The 22,584-nt window shown below is 46.8% G+C and overlaps 1 protein-coding gene across 6 annotated transcripts in view; it reads right to left on the minus strand.

Moving 5' to 3' along the window:
• The window catches only part of SNX29 (sorting nexin 29), a 552,359-nt gene that overhangs the window by 343,436 nt on the left and 186,339 nt on the right, over positions 1 to 22,584 (minus strand). For all 6 annotated transcript variants that reach the window (XM_067706614.1, XM_067706617.1, XM_067706618.1 and 3 more), the window contains one exon: positions 6,031 to 6,113. In XM_067706614.1, coding sequence (XP_067562715.1) covers positions 6,031 to 6,113 — 83 coding nt within the window. The remainder of the gene's footprint in view (positions 1 to 6,030; positions 6,114 to 22,584) is intronic.

Consider the following 22,584-nt stretch of genomic DNA (forward strand, 5'->3'; position numbering starts at 1 on the left):
CTGCACCCAGTTAAGAGCTAATTTTTTGCCGTGGAGCATACGAGCTTTGTTAACCCAACCCAAGCTCAAAAACAGGGGCAGGGGAGGTTGGTGAATTACTGCTCCTGTTAATAGTACGTTCAGGGCTGAACAGTCACGCCAGGCACTGCTGGATTCAGGGGCTCGAAGGACACGATCAGCCCGATTCCTCTCTGCCTCTCAGCCCAGCTTCTCTCTCCGTGTGACGGCCTCATGCCCAGGCTCCACCTGGAGACAAGGTAACCACAGTGGCCCCAACCTTCCAGGCCCAACAGGAAAGAAAGAACTCTTGACAGCCTAGTAGAGTCCCGAGACCTGGCTGGAGCCAGTCAGCTGAGGTCAAGTGCAGAACGGAGGGTGGAGCCTCACCTACCTCACTGCGCTGACCCTGAGCGAGGACACTGGTCTGATGAAAACTGGAGCACGTGGGACCTGACACCGCGAGGCCGCAGATGTCCACCGTGCACAGGCAGACGGGAGAGGCAACCAGAGCCGTGTGACAAGGGCAGACTCATGCACTTCCGGAATCCCACGTTCGGCTGCCCCTGGTAGGAGAACCTCTTCCTTAATACAGAGAGCAAGCTCCAACTCACAGGCAAATGCTCCTTGGGAGAGCCTGGGAGAAACCCAACATGCAGCAAAGCATTCATGAGAATAGCCCCACCCCCGCCACGGGACACTCAGAGAACCCAGACTCCCCAGCTGCACACGCAACAATGACCACACCCAAACAGTAACACCAAGGGTCCACCGGACAGTAAGGCCACAACCATACAGCTCTGGAGGCTTCGTCTCCAATGTCCAGAGCTGGCTGGTGACAGGAATCATCCACCAGGGCTGACACAAGTGACCCCCGGGTGGGGTGAGTGTGACCTGGGACAAGGACTTCCCCGTCTTGGCCAAACACACCTTGCACAAAGGGGTGTGGCAGAGGGGTGGTGTGCTTTCCTGTCCCAGATGTGGCTGCAAATCAAAGACCACAGCTCTCCCTTGAGGTCCCAAGTTTGTCTACCAGGTGACCTTCGACCAAGAAAACCAACCTTTAAGACATCAACCTCCCACCACAAGCTCCATAAGATGATTAGATGATCCCCATGTCCATCCAGGCAATACCTCAACTTAACTGAATATTTATATGAGCTCCCTATGGCTGCTGTAACAAGTTACCATAAACTTAGTGGCTTAAAATAACACAGATTTACTATCTTGAAGTTCAGGGAGTCAGAAGGCTCAAATGGGTCCTATAAGCTAGACTCAAGGTGTCAGCAGGACTGCATTCCTTCTAGAGGCTCTAGGGGAGAACCTGTTTCCTTGTCTTTCCCAGTTCCTGGAGGATGCCCGCATTCCCTGGCTTGTGGCCCCTCCTTTATCTTCAAAGTGCATCACTCCTACCTCTGCTCCTGTTGTCACTCCTCCTCCCTCTCCAACCCTCCTGCCTTTCTCTTAGAAGGGCCCTTGTGATTACACTGGGGTCATGTGGATAAACCAGGATAATCTCTCCATGTCAAGATTCTTAATCACATCCGAAAAGTCCCTTTTGCCATGTAAGGGGGTATATTCACAGATTCTGGGGATCACGACATGGACATCTTTGGAGGACCAACATTCTGTCCACCACAGCATTTTCTAGATCCCAGCATGTTATCTGAATTACACCTCTTAACAGCTAATCCCCACAACAACAAGCTATAAAGTATATACTATTTTAATAAATCCTAATTTTACAATTGTTCAAAGGGGCCAGGAGAGGTAAAGTGAGATAGTAAAAATAGTAATAATAATAATTATAACATTTACTGAGTGGCTACTACATATCAGACATTATTCTAAAGGCTTTCCATGTACTCATCTATCTCATCTTCCCCCAAAACCCTATAAGGAAGGTACTATTACAATTCCCCTTTTACAGAGGAAGAAACTGGGGCACAGAAAGTTACATGGCCTCTAAGTCAGTAGCCCTGGGCAGTGCTCAGTGTCTTTGGCACAGAGGTCATTCATTCACTAACATCCATCATGACGTGCAAGAAGAGTGTAGAATGCACAGTGTTTCCCAAACGTTTTGGCCGTGACTACCTTTTTCATGGGGACATGTACAGGGAATAGGATGAAGTGACCCCCTTGGAGAACAGTCGCAGCTACAGGTGAAATAAGCCTTCCTTCCATTGACACAGCCTTTCTCCAGATGGACAGGTGTAATGGAGGAGGTGTCCACTCACTGACCCACACTCCTGCCCCAGCCCCACTGCCCTGGCCTCTCCCTCAGAAGGCACCAGCAGCTGCGGTCATCACAGCTCTTAGCGAAGGGCCCCCACCTTGGGCCATGTTTCCATGGGGAGACATCCATCATAATATGCTCTGGGCCTCACTCCCCACCTCCTACCCGACTGGTGAGATCCTGAATCAAATGGAGATGATGTATTAAAAAGGGAAACAGCTCCACGGACTGTCTTCCCTCTTGGTCCCCGCTGGGTGAGTGTAATTCTGCAGATCCAACAATGCCTCACAGTGGGGGTCCCTGGGTCTACACCTGGGAGGCAATGTATTGGGGAGTGTGATTCTGTCTTCAGGTCAAGCTGGAGTTTCCAATCAACTGACAGTAATAAAAATGTTATTTTGGGGGCTTCCCTGGTGGCGCAGTGGTTGAGAGTCTGCCTGCCGATGCGGGGGACGCGGGTTCAAGCCCTGGTCTGGGAAGATCCCACATGCCGCGGAGCAACTAGGCCCGTGAGCCACAACTACTGAGCCTGCGCGTCTGGAGCCTGTGCTCCGCAACAAGAGAGGCCGCGATAGTGAGAGGCCCGCACACCGCGATGAAGAGTGGCCCCCGCTCGCTGCAACTAGAGAAAGCCCTCGCACAGAAACGAAGACCCAACACAGCCAAAAATAAATAAACACAATTTTTTTTAAAAAATGTTATTTTGATCACTTTTTGTCTGATTCCTACATCGGTGTTTCATAGAGAATTTGGGGGGAAAGAACAGCCATGATTAATTATAACCTCAGAACTGAAACAAAGTTACCTACTAACCTCTTAAAGTTTGTCAACAGTCTATTCTAAAGGTCCATTTTAAGCTGATTTTTTTTTCTTAATCCTGAAAGCACTTCCCACAACAACTATGAATATAATGATCCCAATATAGCCCTCAGCCATCTATCCAGCCCTGAAGGCATTTGGGGCTTAAATGACTCTTCACTCTTTCCCCTACTGATGAGCTCAGTTTCATAAACCATCTGTCATCCAAAAGACAGAAAAATCTTTATCCTCAAACTAAAAGGTTTCTTTCGTGGAAAATGCATTCTGAATTCCCACCTGAATTTGGGAAGCTAGTGCACATCTCTATGTCCACCTAACGTCAGGAGCCAAGGAAATCCTGGATCAGGAAGAAAGGACTCTCCCTCTCCAACCTCTCCCTGCCCCTGCTCCTCCAACTCCCCAGAAACCCCAAGCCCCCCCTAGCCTGGCCAGGACACCCCAAGCTACCAAAGCCTGACGAGGGCACCCCAAGGCACCCCAACCTGGCCAGGGCACATAATCAATAGTTTTCAACAAACTGAGTCAGTATCTGGCTGGGGTTGAGGAATGAGTCCCAATTCCTTTGAGTAGTAGATGACACACTTAAAAATTAGGTGAAAGCTCTGGAAAGGCCAGAGTGCAATTTTTGAAAGCATGCCTTTTAATGAGGCTGCTTCCTAGTGTCTGGCATACAGCTGGTGCTCACGAATATTACTTAAGTGGAAGAAGGAATAAACTGCAGGACTTAAACAAGCAAACGCAGGGCATCGGTCAGTATGTGCCTGCATCTGAGGGCTTTCATAAAGACCTCCCACTAAGGATGACTCACAGATAAAGTAAATGTTCCTAAACGACCCAGGAAGAAACCGAGGGGTAAGGGACAGCAAAGAAATAGCAAAATGTGCTTCATTATCCCTGCTCTGTTCCATTTAAGGGCTATCTCATACCTAGCTTTGGCTCAGAGCATTCAGGCTGTGTCTTAGGAAAAGGGACTCTGGCTGCCATGAGAAACCATTCTGTACGCTGTAGGTTCTGTGTACCCGTTTTGGGGGGACTCACTCCAAAAATGCTCCTACTCAGAAATGTACTTTACAGTATTGTGGTTTTTAAACCAAATGCAAGCCCAGTGGTGCTTCCCAAACCCTCTGGTTTAATTTTCTTACTGCATCAAATCAAAGCTCTGTGTGGGTAGAGTGTAGATTTCTCAGAAGGTGATGGCGTGGTCCACGGATCAGCTGCAGGAGAGTCACGTATCTCGACGTGCGAATCTAGAGCCTCCACCCAGATCTCCTGAGAAGATATTTAATAGGCGCCCCAGGAAAAGCCTCTGCACACTAGTTTAAGAACTTCATAAGGCAAAGAAGAGGGATTTGGAAGAAAATAACCCAAGTTCATTTCCACCCCAGATCCATGGACAAGCCCCCTTAAGCTCTCCTGAGCCTCCAATAATGAATTTTTTTTAATAGAGGGAAAATACCTACTCATCACAGCGCTACTGAATCAAATGTGAATATACTTGAACTTGCTTGGAAAGGGTAAAGGGCTAAACATATACTACTCATTTGAAACATACAGTGAATGGAATGAATGACTGTAAAAGCCAGGTGCTGGGGGAACAAAGCTGAGAAGAAGTGAAAAGGCAGAAGGCCAGGGCAGACGTAACTCCACGTAATGAGATGGGTTCCGGGAGACACGAGCAGTATCTGTATGAAGAGGGGGATGAGCCCTCACATCAAGACACGATTAACTCTGCAATGGAAACCCCCAGACGGGTAACTGTTACAGACCCAGCAGGAATAAGGCGAGGTATGTTATCCAAAAAATCAACATGTTGAACCTGATCGAGCACAAAAGCTCCAAAGAAAATTCAAGTCTTTATGATATTGCTACGCAAGCCAAATCCAGACTCCGATCTTATCTCTCTCTCTCTGACACAGAAAAATAACTACCATTGACTGAGCACCAACTATACACCGGGCGCCATACTAGAAGCTTTGCAGTCATTCTTTCGGAAAATCCCACAACAGCCCTCGTGACATTGGTGTCATTTCCTCTTACACTGGTGTGGCGTTTCCTCTTCCAGATGGCAAAGTAACTCCAAGAGGTCAAGTCATGGAGGGTGCACCTGAAGTCAAATCCAGGTCTGGTTGACTCCCAAGACCTGTGAGCGTGGAGCATCCACCTCTCTGTTAAAATGTCCACACTCTCAGAGCTCATTTTTAAGAAAATCTTGTAATGGTCAGTTGGTTGAAGTTTGCAAGACCCTTGAGTCAAAGTTAATTAACTATCCCTTCTTCAGGCTGACCTGAGAAACATTTTAGTAGAGGCATGACAGTTAAAGTGCAGGCAAACCGCACAGGGAGGAAGCATATAGCACTACTTTATTTAGTGAGATCTTGGTCAAACGATCATTTTTCTATCTACCTGTATTTCTGATTAAGAGTATTAATAATAATAGCTAAAATCTACTCAGTACTCATTCTAAGTAGGCATTATGCTAAGATGTCTACATGGACTGCCTCATGACGTAGGCACTGTCAACTAACCTCATTCTACAGATGAGAAAACTGAGGTACACAGAGATTAAGAAATTTAACCAGAGCTGGGGTTGGCGCCTGATCAGCCTAACTCCATAGCTCTGACTCCGCCACTCTGGCGTTCTGTTGCTTTCACCCCTGGCCTGATGTGACTCAATCGTGCTGAAGGTTCACTACCTTGCAAATGTTTCAAGACTCTAGACATAAAACTCCCTAAGTACACAAACTCATACAGTATTGCTAATAATCTGACAAGTAAGTCTTATAATATTATGCATTTAGCAAGAATACAGAGCAGGGTTTTCCATTTAACTGATTTTCTGGAACCCTAGCCAGCCCCATTCTTCTAATTCATCTGCACGTGCACTCATCCCACGCTGAGTGTCTGCTATGCCAGGCACAGGGGCGATGAAGATGAAAAGGTGTGGCCCCCTCCCCACCCAGGCTCCGTCTGCCCCTCACCTTCAGCTGTTTGACCTTCTCTTTTCAGCATCTGGACAGCTCCCACGTATTTCTTCAGTTGGACTTTGAGCACCTCGTTTTCTCTGCAGGTACAAGAACGTTAGAAAAATATATTTAAAAATTGGCAACTTAGACCCAAGGAAGGAGGAGAATCTGTGTAAAGAAAAATACACAATGTGCATCTTATAAATATTAATATATTCTGTTTTAGAGATCATCGCTGGAAAAGACTATGTTAGCAAAGGCACGTTTGCAGAATGCCTTCGAGAACTGTTCATTCGTGATGGAAATAAGCATTAATTGGTTGCGGTGCCCACAGATTCAGGATGCTGACATGTGTTGCCCTCAGGCTATTTGAATCAATCTGTTAGAGGCCTGTTCTGTGCCAGGCACTCTGTAGCATCCTCTCCATTTACAGAAGCACATAATAGGTACTGTTTACTTGGGGAACACTCAGTATTTTTATTAACTACTACATGTACTGAAAACTTCCTATTCGCCAGGCATCACGTGAAGTCTTTGTGTATCTCATTTAATCCTTCCAAGATATATATTATCACAACACCCACTTTACAGATGAGGAAAGTGAGGTATAATGAGAAGCAGCTGACCAACTCCAGCGGCACCCCATGTAAGACTGCAGAATGAAACGTGGAACTCAGGTGATGACAAGACCCCACTCTACTAAATTCACTCCCCAGGTACCCCAGCTGCAGAACAGGACATGAGGGTCAGAGAGAAAACTACCATTTGTTGAGTATTTACCCACATAGCTCAGACTTTACACATGTGACCTCACTGAATCAAGCACACGTGTATTCATTCACCCATTCTTCATTCGATGGTAACACTGAATAATGTTAAGTACCTAACGATATGTCAGGCACAATGACCCTGTAGAATTCTCCTCATTTTGCAGGAGAGGAACTGGGGCATGGAAAAGGGCATGGCCAATGCCAAGGTCATACGTAAGGCTCACGGCCCAGACACAAGCCCAGGTCTCTCTGCCTTCCCTGTCTCTTTTGGGATTCAGAACTGGTTTCTCACTGGCTACCCCAGAGACAGGTGCCTCTTCCACATCTTCTCTTCCTGCTCCTCCCCCAACAAGGTCTTGAGCCTGTGTGCTCTTACACATGCTGGAATATTTCCTCACAAAGAAAAGAGCTTTAAGATTGGGTGTCTTTTATGATTATAAAAAATAAAACGCTCATTGCAAAATACTCAAACCATCAGAACACATTTAAGAAGAAATGTAAAACATCCACTAAAAATTCAACACCTTGAAGTAAACCCCACTATCATTTTTCTATCTGTCCTATCAGCTCCCTCTCCAGGCATGCACACACACACACACACACACTGTATATAATTATTCACAGATGAAACACCTTTCACACTCTTCTAAAGTTTTTTGTTTGAAGTCTTTTCTCCTTTGTTTACTGTCACACTCATCCTTCCCCATGGTAACCAACGTTAAAAACCTGGTACACACATTTCACGCCTCCTCCATGCTCACATAGTCACTACAAACCTGGTGCACTTAAACAGAGTTTACTTTATGAAACCAGACCCTATTATAAATTTTTCTGCTACTGGCTTGTCTCATTTAACAATTCACCACGGTAAGCTTCTGACTCCGTCTATTTATGGATGGAGATGCTATTCCTTGGTACGAATATGCCACACATTTGCTCAGTGGAAAAACTGCAGACTGCCCATCACAGGTTCTCTCTGTCTTCGATGCACCTGACTATACCTCAGCCCACAGAGACAGCACTTTGTTTGTATTTTGCTTTTCTGCCCTGTATTTGTCAGAAAGAACGTAAGTACCGACTGCAGACACTACCATATACTTAGGTGTCGCCTGAGATCTGTGCATTCATCTCAGAAGCTTGAGAGAAAGTAAAACATGGAGTCTCTTAATTATCGCCCTCCCCCTAGATAGCCTGTCACAGGTGTTTCTATCCGTGGCCGCACTTTCCCTGTGATACGAAGAGTGAACGTCTGAAGCTAAACAACTAACAAGTCTTGAGAAGGTTTGTGGGAGGGAAAACACTCCCTGATGGACATGCTGGTACAGCTGGTTTTCTTGGATCCCGTAAGCCGGATCTTGTCATTCATCCCAACCTACTGCTAATCCCCACATGTGAATTCCGGGCACATAGTACCTTAAAACAAGGGAGAGAAAGCAACTGATGTGCATTTCTGTATGGCCTAATTTAACAACGGTTCATGCAGAATGTTGTCCGAGAGGCAGAAGAGGCAGGATCATTCAGGCAGACTGACAGGTGGGTCGTGTCCGTGTCTGGCTGCCAGGTCTCAGCTCGTTTGCTCACACCATCCAGGCCCACCCTCAGCTGCCTAGTTCACCTTCAACTCTGTAGCCAGCACTAAGGTAGTCAAGTGGCTGCTTTTCTTCTGGTGTGGAGCCATCTTTTAATAGCATCCTACGACTTTCTAAACATCAGACCTAACAGATAAAGACCAAAAACTTTAATACAAATCCAACTTCCAACGAAATGACGGGACGTCATGGAGAATATACCATGGACGGACATCGTTAGGAACATAAATTCATCCCAGCCAACTTTGTGCCAATGAACTTGTTTGCCTTTTATGGGAAATGAACTTTCAGGTCAGTAGAACTGCTCCTGACTCAAACACCTGGAGGGTACACTGACCGCCCCAGAGAGGCAACTAGCTCCTGACCCCAGGCAAGATGAGGCCTTTTATGTTTTAATTTTTATTTTGAAGTAATTATAGATTCAGAAAGTTGGAAAGATATTACTGAGAGATCCTGTATACCCTTGGCCCAGCCTCCCCCAATGGTTACATCTTCCATAACTACAGTCCGATGGCAAATCCAGGACTCCGACACGGTCACATCGTGTGTGTAGTTCTATCCAGCCTGGTATTTTAACTGATGGTCATAACAATCTGCGATGGGATACAGACTCAGATGACCAAAGCAGGCAGAGAGATGAGGACCATGAGGAACGCAAACCAGCCATAAGACAAGAGGGTCTAAGGGGTGGGAGCTGTGGCCAACCAGAGAGTTGTGGTCCCACCAAAAGGTATTTTTTAAAAACGTAACATGTTAATGGCCCAAGAAAATAATTCCCAGGCTCTGAACGACTAATTTGCAACCAGCAACAGGACTTTAATTTGTAGACAGAGGCCCGTATAGCATGTACCATTCCTGGCGATCAAGTAAGAATGCCATTTTATTTGCCACCTCATGATACAACAGGATGCATCAAGAGTTAAGAGCATCCTGACTGTGAAAGGCCTCAGAAACCCTCCGAGTGTGCGAACGAGATCGGGATTGTGGCTGACGCTCATCCCAACAGGGGTCTTCAACCCAGCACAAGTCACATCACGGGTGCCCGTCGGTCTGAACAGGCCAGAGGCAAGGTGAGCACAGCGGACCAAACTCTGCCCAGGGCCCCGAGGCATCAGCACCCACCACAGGCCCAGGGAGTCCGGCTTCAGAGCCTGGGTGCCTATCGTGTGTGTGTGTGTGTGTGTGTGTGTGTGTGTGTGTGTGTGTGTGTGTGTGTGTGTGTGTGTGTGTGTGTGTGTACGTGAGCACACACATGTGTGGTAAAGTGAGGGCCACAGAGCCCGGGAGGCTACGCACACAGGTGGGATTGACCAGACTCATCTCTGAGTGCAGTCACAGGGCTCTGACTTTTAACTTTTTTGGTTGCTGTTGTTCAGCTATGTTCTCTAATTGTCCATAACAAAATAATGTTTGAAAACAAAAGAACACTTCCATTGTCTAGAACTTTTCATTGCTAAGAGTGACGATGAGGCTGCTATGGGGCAGGGCCCCCCTCTGCCTGCTCCCCCTCTGGGGGGAGGCACCGTCCACCTCCACGAGCCTGGGAGGATGAGACCTCTGCGGGAGGCAGCACAGGTGGCTGCAGCCCCGTGGGCCAGATCTTAGGGCAACTCTCTCTTCTCCACTGCACGCGGTGCCCCCCTCCCCGGCTCTCGGAGTACACAGCCCAGGTGATCACCCACGACACCTGGCTCCTTCTGCAACCAACAGAGTCTTTTAATCAAATCCTAACACTCCATCTGGAAAACCATCTAGAAAAGCTGGGGGAAGGAGTGCTTTGTTGAAAAGGAAGTGTCAGTGCTCAGAACAGCTGGGCTCTCCCCAAGGATTTAGCCTTTCAGCTGCAATTTCCACATCTGCCTCAAAGGAGGATGTGGATGGGGGATGCCCTCAGCGACTGCTTTACAAGGCTGAAGATGAGAAAGCCATGGGGCGAGGGGGGATGGGGATGGGGTCCAGTCTTTATTTCGTGGCCCAGGCAACTGCGTGGGAATCCAACCCCACTAGGGAAGATAACCCTGCAGAAACACCCCTCCCCGCCGCCTCTTTAGTTATCATCCAGTTCTTTCAACTCTGAAGGGCAGTGGGATCCAACTTCCTCGCAGTTCAATGAAAGGAGAAAAAACGCCAAGAGAATGAACTAAAACAGAATCTCCCAAACGTGGTACATGCTCGAGATCATTTAAGGGGTTCACAAAACTTTTTCTATTTTAACACTTAAGCATTTCTTCCGGTATGTTTTTTAAAAACCGATTTTCCATTAATGGTAGTGATATAAAGAATCCTTTGGAGGGGCTTCCCTGGTGGCGCAGTGGTTGAGAGTCCGCCTGCCAATGCAGGGGACACGGGTTCGTGCCCCGGTCCGGGAAGATCCCACATGCCGCGGAGCGGCTGGGCCCGTGAGCCATGGCCGCTGAGCCTGCGCGTCCGGAGCCTGTGCTCCGCAACGCGAGAGGCCACAACAGTGAAAGGCCGGCGTACCGCAAAAAAAAAAAAAAAAAAAAAAAAAAAGAATCCTTTGGAAAGAAATGTGAAGGCTTTCAAAAGTGAGTGGACTGAAAGACAAATATTAAGGAATGAGTAACATGGGCGGTACACACGAAGACGGTACACGTGAAGGCACTGCACAGCGACAGATCTGAGGAAGAGAATCTTTGCTTTACATAAAATAAGGTTATAAGGAGAAGATATTTTCTTACAGTGTACTTCCCACACTGTATTCCCGGGGATGACAAACGGCTCTCAGGCAGGGACGGGAGAGTAGAGTTAAGTATGTTTAGGAAACGATGGCGCTAATCAACATTAGGAAAGTTCCCTCTCCCTCCCCCTCCTCCCCAGGGCTCCTCAAGCCTTTCATATATTTATGTACACTGACCACCTACTAACTCCTCAAACCTCACAGTTTGTGAAATGCTGCATTTTCACCTTGGGCACAGCTCTCTATGAGCGGGAGAGAAATCTCGGTGGAAAAGAACCACATCTATGTTAGAAAAACACTGCCCACGTGGACTGTGGCAGAGGTGGGCATTTGAGATGTTTATACCTCCTTGAAATCCCTCTGTGTGAGTTAAGAAGTGAGAAGCAGTTCAGTGCCAAGACCTCCTACGGGTAAAACTGGGGCCTCATTCAAAACCTCCCTACATGTGTAATAGGAAATACGCTTTTCTACCCACAACACGAGAGTATCTGCCTCCGAGTGGGGCTCTGAATGTTCAAGATGTTGCAGACACAACGTGCTCTCATTCAACCTGCATGGCAACTCTGCGAGAGTTATTACTCTCATTATACAGATGAAGGAACTGATGCTCAGAGAGGCTCAGCGGTCGATCAACGAATTCACGCAGCTATACAAGGCACGGCCACAATGTGCACTTAAGCATCTCCAAGCCCGTGCCTCCTTCCTCCTCCCCGCCACATACTTGGTCTCAGTGGATCATCAACAGCGCCTCACAAGGTTGGTTTTAACTGGGCTCATTTTGCAGATAGGAAAGCTGAGGCCCGCAGAGTGAAACAACATACACACACACCTGGGATTCCAACCCATGTCCTATAACTCCGAAGTCTCTCGCTGGGTTCATATAAATTTAGGGAATTAAATGAACTGGATAAAGTTGAAAACTTAAAGCCTTGAAAGAGTCCACTGGGAAATGAGGGCGGATAAGCATGGGTCTGCAGAATCTCTCGGCTGCTCAGACTGCTGTGCAAACGTGAACGCGATTCTCCTGATCAGCAAGCTTTGTTCAGAGGTTAAGGAACTGTCCTAGGGTTACACAGCCTCTGCTGCCCATCAGCAGACATCTCACAAATGTAAGCAGTTGGTCCGAGGTGAGCTGTTTCCAAATATGAATCAACAGCCTCAAGAACTGTACACCTTTTGACCCAACAACTCCACTTCGAGAAAACTATGCCCAGGAAATAAGAAGGAGCAAAAGGCTCAAAACATAAACATGAGGGCTTCCCTGGTGGCGCAGTAGTTGAGAGTCCACCTGCCGATGAAGAGGACACGGGTTCGTGCCCCGGTCCGGGAAGATCCCACATGCCGCGGAGCGGCTGGGCCCGTGAGCCATGGCCGCTGAGCCTGCGCATCCGGAGCCTGTGCTCCGCAACGGGAGAGGCCACAGCAGTGAGAGGCCCGCGTACCACAAAAACAACAACAACAACAAAAAAAACACATGAGGATGTTGTGAATGTTATCAGAAAGAAACTGGTTACAAATCAAATGTCTGACACGGGGGGAGTGAAGAGATAAATTATGGTGTATCCACCAGTAATAGGACACTATGAAGCTGCTGAAGTTGTGATGAATATGCATGTTAATTAACACAGATGAACATTTACAATACACCATTACATGAATGTGGCAGAGTACAAAGAAAGTGTATTTACTGTAACCCCTCACGTATATTTATTGGTATATGTTTGCGTCAGAAATATATATATACCACCATGTTAACAGGGCTTATTTCTGAACGATGAAATTAGGAGAAAAGAATTTAATATGCCGTCAACACACTTTACTAGCACACTAGAAAAAACAAGGTATGAAGAGTAAGGTCAGACTTACAGAAAACAAAAGCAACCCTACAGCTTAACATATACTTAGTGGTGAAAGACCGAATGTTTCCCCACGGGACTGAGAGCAAGCTAGGAAGTCTCTCTTGCCTCTCTCTCCTATTCAGCACACTACTGGAGGTTCTAACCAGTGAAATGAGGTTTCTTTTCAAAGGGCATGCAGAATGAAGGGAAAACTAAAACTGTCCCCACTGGCAGATGACCTGATTTCTTCAGAGAAAATTCCAAGAATCTACCAAAAAAAATCCTAGAATAAGTGACTTTTTCCAGGTCAAATATGGAAATTAATTGTATTTCTATATATTAACAATGGACAATTAGAGAGCAATATTATAAAAAGAATCATTCATCATAGTTCCAAAAGATGAAATACACAGGTGTAAATCCAACAAAACACGTGCAGGATCTGTACGCTGAAAACTGTAAAACACTGATGCAAGAAATCAAAACAGAACTACGTCGATGTAAATGCCAGGTTCACAGACTGTAAGACTCAAAATAGTTAAGATGTCAGCACACTGATCTATAGGTTGAATGCAAGTCCAGTAAAAATCCCAGCAGGGTATTTTATACATATACACTACCTGATTCTAAAATTCATATGGAAAGGCCAAAAAACAAAGTACAGTAGCCAAAGTCATCGTGAAATAGAAGCAAAATGTGAAGGATGCACACTACCCAATTTTAAGACTTTCTATAAAGCGACAGCAATCAAGGAATGTAGTAGAGGCAAATGATAGCTCTAGAACCAACAGAAAGAAGAGTCCAGAAATAGACTCATACAAATATGGCCAAATAATTTTTAACCAAGGTACAAAGGCGATTCAGGAAAAAGGATGATCTTTTCAACAGACAGTTTGGGAACAGCTGGACATGCATACGCCAAAAAGTAAACTTCAACTAATACTTCACATCTTATACAAATATTAACTCGAACTGGAAGACATATAAAACTATAAAACCTGAGGAAGTCTTCATGCCTAACCTGGGGTTAGGTAAAGCGTTCTTAGATTAACACCAAAAGCATGAGCCAGAATAGAAAAAAAAAAAAAAGTTAAACTGGATTTGCTCTGTGAAAGACCCTGTTAAGAACAGAAGACAAGCTACAGATGGGGAGGAGATACTAACAAATCGGACAAACAATAAAGAACTTGTATCTGAAATAAAGAACTCTCAAAACAAAACATAACTACCCAATAAAAGGGGGGAAGGGCAAAAGATCTGAACAGACAATTCACCAAAGAAGATAGACAGTAAATAAGCACATGAAAAGATGCTAATCATCATTAGTCATTAGGTAAATACAAATCAAAATCGGTGAAACAGCACTACAAACCTAGTAAAATAGCTTTAAAAACTTTTAATGACAGTATCAAGTGCCGGGGGAATCTGGAGCAACTGAAACCCTCTTAACACTGCTGGCAGGAATGCACAACAGCTCGGTGACCCTGGAAAACAGCAGAGCAGCTTTTTATAAAGTTAAACAGACACCTGTCATATGACCCAGAAACTCACTTCTGTTTTTCCTGGAGAAATGAATTTTATTGTTCACACAAAAATCTCTGCATGAATGTTTACAGCAGCATTATTCATAATCACCAAAAACTGGAAACAACTCAAATGCCCGCCCCTTGACTTGAGTTCGGATTGGTCTCACTATTTGTTTCTAACAGCAGGGATGAGCTGTCACTTCTGAGATCAGTTATAAAAAGACTATGACATCTACTTGGGATGCTCTCAGGCTCGTCCCTCTCTGGTCACCAGCTGCCCTGTCTTGAGGACACCTGGGCAGGCTGAAAGAGGCCCACACAGTGAGGGATGAGGTCTGCCAGCAGCCACTTGAGTGAACTTAGAAGCAAATTTTCCAAGCCCAGCAGAGCCCTGAAATGACCGCAGCTCCACCCAATGTCCTGACTACAACCTCACGAGAGACCCTGAGCCAGAGGCACCAGCTAAGCCGTGTCCAGATTCTTGACACACAGAAACTCTGAGATAATAAATATGTTCTTTTAATCTGCTGAATTTGGGGACAATTTGTTACACGGTTGATAACTAATATAGTTCTACATACCTTAATTCATTTAATCCTTACAACTATTCTGTGAGGTACTTTGATCCTCAATTTTGGGCCAAGGAACAGAGAGGTAAGAATGACAAAGAGGACAAATAACATGCCGAAGGCAACTCATTCCTGACCCTCGACTCCCTCATCTGTCAAAGTCCTGCAGTCTGAGTGATTTCACATCTAGCCAGCCGTGCACAAGGTGGATGTCCTTCTCTGCAGCTCCGGCTACTCCCCCAAACAATGGAAGAACACTGAGGCCTCACAGGATTGTTGCAGAAAGTATGTAATTTATTCAACAAAGGCCTTCCTAAACCCACTATGTACCAGGTATTGTTTAGAACCCAGAAATGGAGGGGGGAACGAGAAAGACTAACTCTCTACACGCACGAAGTGACACTCACAAAGGGGAGGTGGTCAAACCAGTCAAGGAGCAGGCTTCAGATAACAGTGAGGACGATAAAAGCCAAAGCCACACGTGTAAGAACAGCTAAATCCCAGAACACTGAACTCCAAATGCTGGCGAAGCTGTGGAGCAACAGGAACTCTCATTCACTGCTGGTGGGAATGCAAAATGGTACCGCCGCTTTGGAAGACAGTCTGGCAGCTTCTTACAAAACTAAAATACCCTTATCACATGGTGTTTACCCATAGGAGTTGAGAACACATAACCCCACAAAACCCTGCACACAATATTTAGCAGTTTTATTCTAATTGCCAAAACTTGGAGGCAATCAAGATGTCCTCTGATAGGTGAATGGATAAACAAACTGTGGTACATCCGGACAATGGAATATTATTCAGCGATGAAAAGAAATGAGCTACCAAGTTATGAAAAGACATGGAGGAAATGCACACTAAGTGAAAGAAGCCCATGTGAAAGGTTACTAACTTTATGATTCCAACTATACGACATTCTGGGAAAGGCAAAACTATGGAGACGGTAAAAAGATCAGCGGTTGCCAGGGGTTAGGAGACAGGGGTGAACAGGTGGAGCACAGAGGACTTTCAGGGCAAGGAAATTAGTCTGTATGATACTCTAATGGTAGACACATGTCACCCATCTGTCCAAACCCACAGAATGTCCACCACCAAGAGTGAACCCTGATGTAAACAGGGACTTTGGTTAATAATAATGGATGCATGTTGTTCATCAATTGTAGCAAATGCAGCACACCAACGCAAGATGCTAATACAGGGGAAACTGGGGAGGATGGGAGTGATGTACACGGCTACTCTGGACTTCCTGTTCACGTTTAAAGCTGCTCCCCCAAAAGTCTATTAATTTCAAAATAAATAAATGGGGGTTTCCCTGGTGGCACAGTGGTTAAGAATCCGCCTGCCAATGCGGGGACACGGGTTCGAGCCCTGGTCCGGGAAGATCCCACATGCCGCGGAACAACTAAGCCCGTGCACCACAACTACTGAGCCTGTGCTCTAGAGCCTGCGAGCCACAACTACTGAAGCCCGCGTGCCGCAACGACTAAAGCCCGCACGCCTAGAGCCCATGCTCCGCAACGAGAGAAGCCACTGCAATGAGAAGCCCGTGCACCACAACGAAGAGTAGCCCCCGCTCACCACAAGTAGAGAAAAGCCCGCGCTCAGCAACAAAGACCTAACGCAGCCAAAAATAAATAAATTTATTTTAAAAATAAATAAATAAATGAAGCAAGAGAAAAAGATGCAGAGTAAAGAGTATTTTAGGTAGGGTCATCTGAGAAGGCCTTTCTGAAAGGTGACAAAGAGGCAAGACCTAAAGGAAGCGGACTGTGTGACAGTGGGGAAGGGGGCGACCGGAGACCTTGCAAAATGCGGATTCTGACTCAGCTTGTCTCGGTGGAGCCTGAGACTGCATTTCTACCAGGCCCTCTGGGGATGCCAATATCACCGGACCCTGGACCACAAGGAACAAGTCAGGGAAAAGCCCCAACAGTGCCAGGCTTGTTCCTGGAACTCAGGGAGGCCAAGGAGGCTGGAACAGGGAGGAATCACGTGGGACCCCAAAGTGTGAACTTTAGTCTAAGCTTAAAGGGCAGCCGATAAAAGGTGTTAAGCAGGGGAATGGCAGGCTGTGTGGGAAAACAAAGAGTGGGCTGGAAACAGGACAAGTGTCAGACCAGAAGGAAGCTACTGTGACCATCCATCCAGGCAAGAAATGATGACGGCCAGGACCGGGAGGACTGGGGTCGTGGCAGTGGAGACAGAGAGACTATTCAGATCTCAACTCGAGGATTCCAGAAAGCCTTGCCGGCTCCCACCCCCAGCCTCAAATACGCCTGTTGGCCACCCTGCAGTTTTCTTTAAAAGCATCAGGAAAGGAAGCAAATCATTGGGAGGTGGCAAGTACCTCTCAAACCCTTCCAGTGACGGCAATAATTAACGTTTGTAAGTCAAAGCAATTATGCCTGCCCCACTGTCAGAACAAACAACCGGCAACCCCAGACAGCACTGCTCAAAGGATAATTACTCAAAACAGAACCGAGGAACCTGTGAAGCGCCTTTGGTAACTTGCAGGCATCAAAACATTGCAGTGAAACACACCTACAGGTATTCTGCCTTCCCCCGCCAGACACTGGCACGAGGGCACCCCACTCAAATCAACGGTCTGGTGGGTACCAGGTAGGCACTAACCATAACCACACCTGATTACTAGAAGAATGTGGCTAGGTGACCAAGTGATCCAAAAAATGACTGTCCCAAGCTGCCACCAACAAAAGACAGAAAGGGAGGCATAAATCCCCCGGCTCTGAGGTGTTCACAGTCACCACCAAGTTCACTGCAAAACAACACAAAGTGGAAAAGCCATTTTCCCCAAACTGTGTGCATTCCCATTAGTGTCTTCAGACCCCCAACTCCAGCCCCACCTCCTTTTGGGGAGCATATAACCTCTCACGCCTGTTGCTAAAATAAGCACATGTATTTCTGCAACGTCTTTCACAGGACACTTCTGCATTCACACCGTCTTCCCCACAACAGTGACTGGAAGCTAACACTTGTCCAGCACTGACTGCGGAGGAGAGGCGGAAGCGGGTCAGGCAGGCTCTCAGCCACCTCCAGACACAGACACCTCCAGGGAGACTCGGTAATTCTCTGGGCAGTGACAAGCAGGCAAGAGGCAGAGCTAGGATTCTAAGCCGGGCAGTGTGACTCCGGAGTCAGAACCTGACCACGCCTCTCTACTGCCTTTGTGAAACAGGAACCCATCACAAGAGGTTTGGAGCAATAAAACCCAGGCCGCCAGCCAGCATCCAGGCAGTGAGGGTCAGGGTAGGAAGCAAAGGATGCCCTTCAGAGCGCCACGCTCAGGCCGCAGTGGGGAGCCTGGCCCAGGCTTTCCCACAGGCTACTGCTCCCCACCCCAACACACAGGGCTCTTCAGGCTGGACCCCTCCTCTCACAGCTCCCAGGGCTCCGGAAGTAGCTCAGCAGCTCAGGTGATGGGCTAACACAGAAGCTACCCCGACCCTGGGACGTGGCCATCAGCTCCTCACTGGCGCCCACACCAGCTGGGCTCTCGCCAAGGCTGACCCGACTCTCCTATCTGCCCCAGCTCCCTGGTGAACACCTACGACTTTTGCAAGAGTCTCTTCGGAGGCCGTCTTCTCTCCGAAGCCCTTCTGGCTAACTCTAGGTCCACCATCCGGGGTTGCGACCACTCCCTCTTCTGCCCCCACCTCACCCCAGACAAGCTCCGCGCTCAAGTCTAAGACTTTAATAGCCCTGGCCTGTGCTCATCTCCCTCAGCTAGGCTGTGAGACCTGGAGGAGAGAAGCTGGACCTTATCTACTCGTTTTAGCCTCTGAAACCATGGAGTAGGTATCACCATTGTCCACACTTGACCAAACAGGAAACAGAGGCTCAGGGGGGTTGGTGACAGGCTAAGGTCACTCAGGAGAGGAGCTGGAATTGGCATCTGGGCAACTTCAAAGTCCACACCCTCAAGCACTCAGCCAGGGTTCTTGCAGTGGGGTCAGAGGAAGGAGGTTCTCCTACAGTGGAATCAGCTGGAGAAGCTTATTCAGAAAGTAGGTCTCTGCAAGGCCTGCTGGTCCCTTCCTGAACTGTTCACTGAAGGCTGCTGCAGATATGAGAAGAGTGGGCAAATACCTCAATACACTGCAGACAGTGCTGTGAGAGGAGGGAGTAACAAACATGTACAGGGAGAAAACCAGGAGTCAACACCGTGGTGCTGGACTGGAATTCAAGGTGTTGGTGTAAACTCACGGGATCATTTCAGAAGCACCTGGAAGCCAGTTCAGAAGTGTTCCCACTGGACAAATCTGGGGCAATCTGAACAGCCAAACAGTGATGGTAATAGATTATGACCTACGGAATGAAACAGGAACCCAGGAATTCAAAAATGAATAAATGCAGCGTTTAACGTATAATGAGATGTTTACACAGGCTCCAACTACCGCCCCACAAAATACTAATATTGCAAAGGGGAAAAGAGTAACTTCACAGTGGAGAAAGGGGGCAGACACGACCTTAATCAGGGGATCAAAGTTAGCATGATCGTAGGAACGAACTGAAGCCAGGCACCACCCACCAGGATGCTCTATGAAGAACACGCATCACCCCTGTGATATTAATACCACAGACGCAGAAACTGGATCTCATCCTGAGGAAACAACGAACAAAGCAAACTGAGCAACAGTCTGCAAAATAAACTGGCCTGTAATCGTCGAAGATGTCAAGGTCACGAAAGGCAGGGAAGGAGAGAAACTGTTCCAGACAGAAGAAACCTGACAATTACAGGCCACAAGTCAGTCTGGACTCGATCATTTTGCCAGAACAGGCGTTACTGGGACAACTGGTGAGAGCTGAATGGGAGGGGAGGAATCAATGGTAAAAACATATCGCTGTGGATTTCCTGGTTTTGACTGGCGTGTGCAATTATGAAGGAGAACATTCTGTTTGTAGGAAACGCACCCTAATATTCTGTGGTTTAAAAAAAGTGGAAAGTAGAAAGCAGACTTCCAGGCTCTGCTGTCAGCAGTCACATGCTCTGGGGTGGGCCTGGAATCTGCATTTTAACCAGCCTCCAGGACACTTCTGGGCCACGCTTGAGCCCAAGAACCACATGCTGCCCTGTGCTCTCCTGCCGTATCCTGATCAGAATGAGAACCCAGACAAGGACAATGATCCTGCCTCTAAGAGTCTGCAGAAAACAGTGGTCTCCTCTCACTCACAAGATATCTGACTACTTCTCCTTTCTTTGCAACCATATTCAGTAAAAGGACAAGGGCCAGAGCTGCCAGGGAACTCGAATTCCAGGAAGTCTGCATTTCTCCTTGACTGTTCTCTCACTTGGGCTGTGCGGCATCTCATCTGCCAGCTGGAGAGAGTTGGGGAGCCGTAAAAAGCTTGTTTGGTTTTTAGTGCTCGCTCCCCTGTTCCCATCATTTCACTATTTCTTTGATAAGCCCCATCTCATTAGCCACCTGGTAAATTCCCCTCAGAATGGCACACTGGCCCCCACATTTCATATCCAGAGCCAGGGAAAGAGCCCAAATAACTCCAGCAACTCATGAAGGTAATTAATTGCAGATGACACACACCCAAAATATCCTGAGTACAACGGGAAAATCACAGGGTTCCAAACTTAACAGCCGGAATCATATTTGACTGTCATTTCACTCAAAAGTGTTTCCAAAGTTACTTCTTGGTGCATTTATATATCAAGCAGGCAGCTCACTGCTCACTTCAGTCCTCTGTGCCATTAAAAGTGTTTGCTTTGGGCTTCCCTGATGGCGCAGTGGTTGAGAGTCCGCCTGCCGATGCAGGGGACATGGGTTCGTGCCCCAGTCCGGGAGGATCCCACATGCCGCAGAGAGGCTGGGCCCGTGAGCCATGGCTGCTGAGCCTGCGCGTCCAGAGCCCGTGCTCTGCAATGGGAGAGGCCACAACAGTGAGAGGCCCGCATACTGCAAAAAAAAAAAAAGTGTTTGCTTTGAGGTCAGACAGGCCTAAATGTGAATGCTGGCTCTGCCTCTGTGTGATCTTGGGTAAGTCATCTGACCTCTCTCATCCTGGTTTTAGCAACTATAAAATGGGGTGATCAGAAAGTACCTACTTCAGAAACCAGCCCATAAAAAAGAATGAAATAATGCCATTTGCAGCGACATGGATGGACCTAGAGATTATCACACTGAATGAAGTCAGACAGACACAGAAAGACAAATACCGTATGATATTGCTTATATGTGGAATCTAAAAAAATGGTACAAATGAACTTATTTACAAAACAGAAAGAGAGTCACAGATGTAGAAAACAAACTTACGGTTACCAAGGGGGAGGGACAAATTGGGAAATGGGATTGACATATACACACTACTCTATATAAAACAGATAACTAATAAGAATCTACTGTATAGCACAGGGAACTCCATTCAATACTCTGTAATGAACTATATGGGAAAAGAATCTAACAAAGAGTGGATATATGTATATGTATAACTGATTCACTTTGCTGTACAGCAGAAACTAACACAACATTGTAAGTTAACTGTACTCTGATAAAAACTAATTAAAAAAGAAGCAAGAATGAAAATAAGTGCATATGCAAATGGCAATATACACAAATTTTCGACTACACCAAATGGAGACCCCTAAACAAAAACAAAACCTTCCTGGTCTCTGCCATTATTACAAGACGCCAGCACACTGGAAAAAAGCACTGTTACAAGCTTAAGGACTATGCCTTCAGCCCTCTAACCAACCTAACCCCCAATGACGAGGCTCCCGGGAACCAAAGCTTGTCCCAATCCTTCCTGTTAATCAGCTCAAGGAAACCCCTCTCCAGACTGAGAATGAATCTTTGAACCTTTTTACCTGTCCATGGAGGTACCGGTGCTCAACCCCACTGCCACTCAACAGCCCTGCCTTGGAGCACTGAACAGTTCAGACAGGTGAGTCTCAAACAAACCTCAACAATCCTTGTTTCTATACCCATTCCTTTTTGTTTGGGCCCTTTGAGAGATACCCACCCTTTTCTTCTTAGTCCCTCTGCTCCTGTTCACTTGTTGGGCTGAGATTTCCTAGAAAAATACCATGCTGGTACTTCTTTCTCCCAAAAGGGGGAAATAATCCCAGAGTCTGATAACAGCAGTGACAGCAACAACCAAAATAGTCACTTGGGTAAACTAAATGATCCTAAAACATCTTTTATCTGTTCTGTTAGCAAAAGTAACTCGAACACTAGTGATTCGTCCCTGTTAGATCACCTGCCGCCCTCCTCGTAGGCAAAGTCTACAACAGATACTGGCAGACTCCACAGTGCACCTCCTATCAAAATCCAAAGAGATCCCGGAAAGCCTCTCCCCAAAATTAACCAGTACCCTATAAATGAAGAGGCCCTCTAGAGCATTAAGTTGACAATGGAGAACTGGAAGGCCCAAGGCCTTAACTGTACCCTGCACTAGTCCCTACAACATCCCTATTTTACCCATAAAGAAATCCAATGGCCAAAGATGGAGATTTGTCCAGGACCTGCAAGTGATAAATATCATGGCCATCCTCCTTGTTCCTAACCCTTGTACATTACTGGGATCTACCCAGCTGGAAGCAAATTCT

Source organism: Pseudorca crassidens, chromosome 15 (genome assembly GCF_039906515.1).
Source record: "Pseudorca crassidens isolate mPseCra1 chromosome 15, mPseCra1.hap1, whole genome shotgun sequence".
NCBI lineage: Eukaryota > Metazoa > Chordata > Mammalia > Artiodactyla > Delphinidae > Pseudorca > Pseudorca crassidens.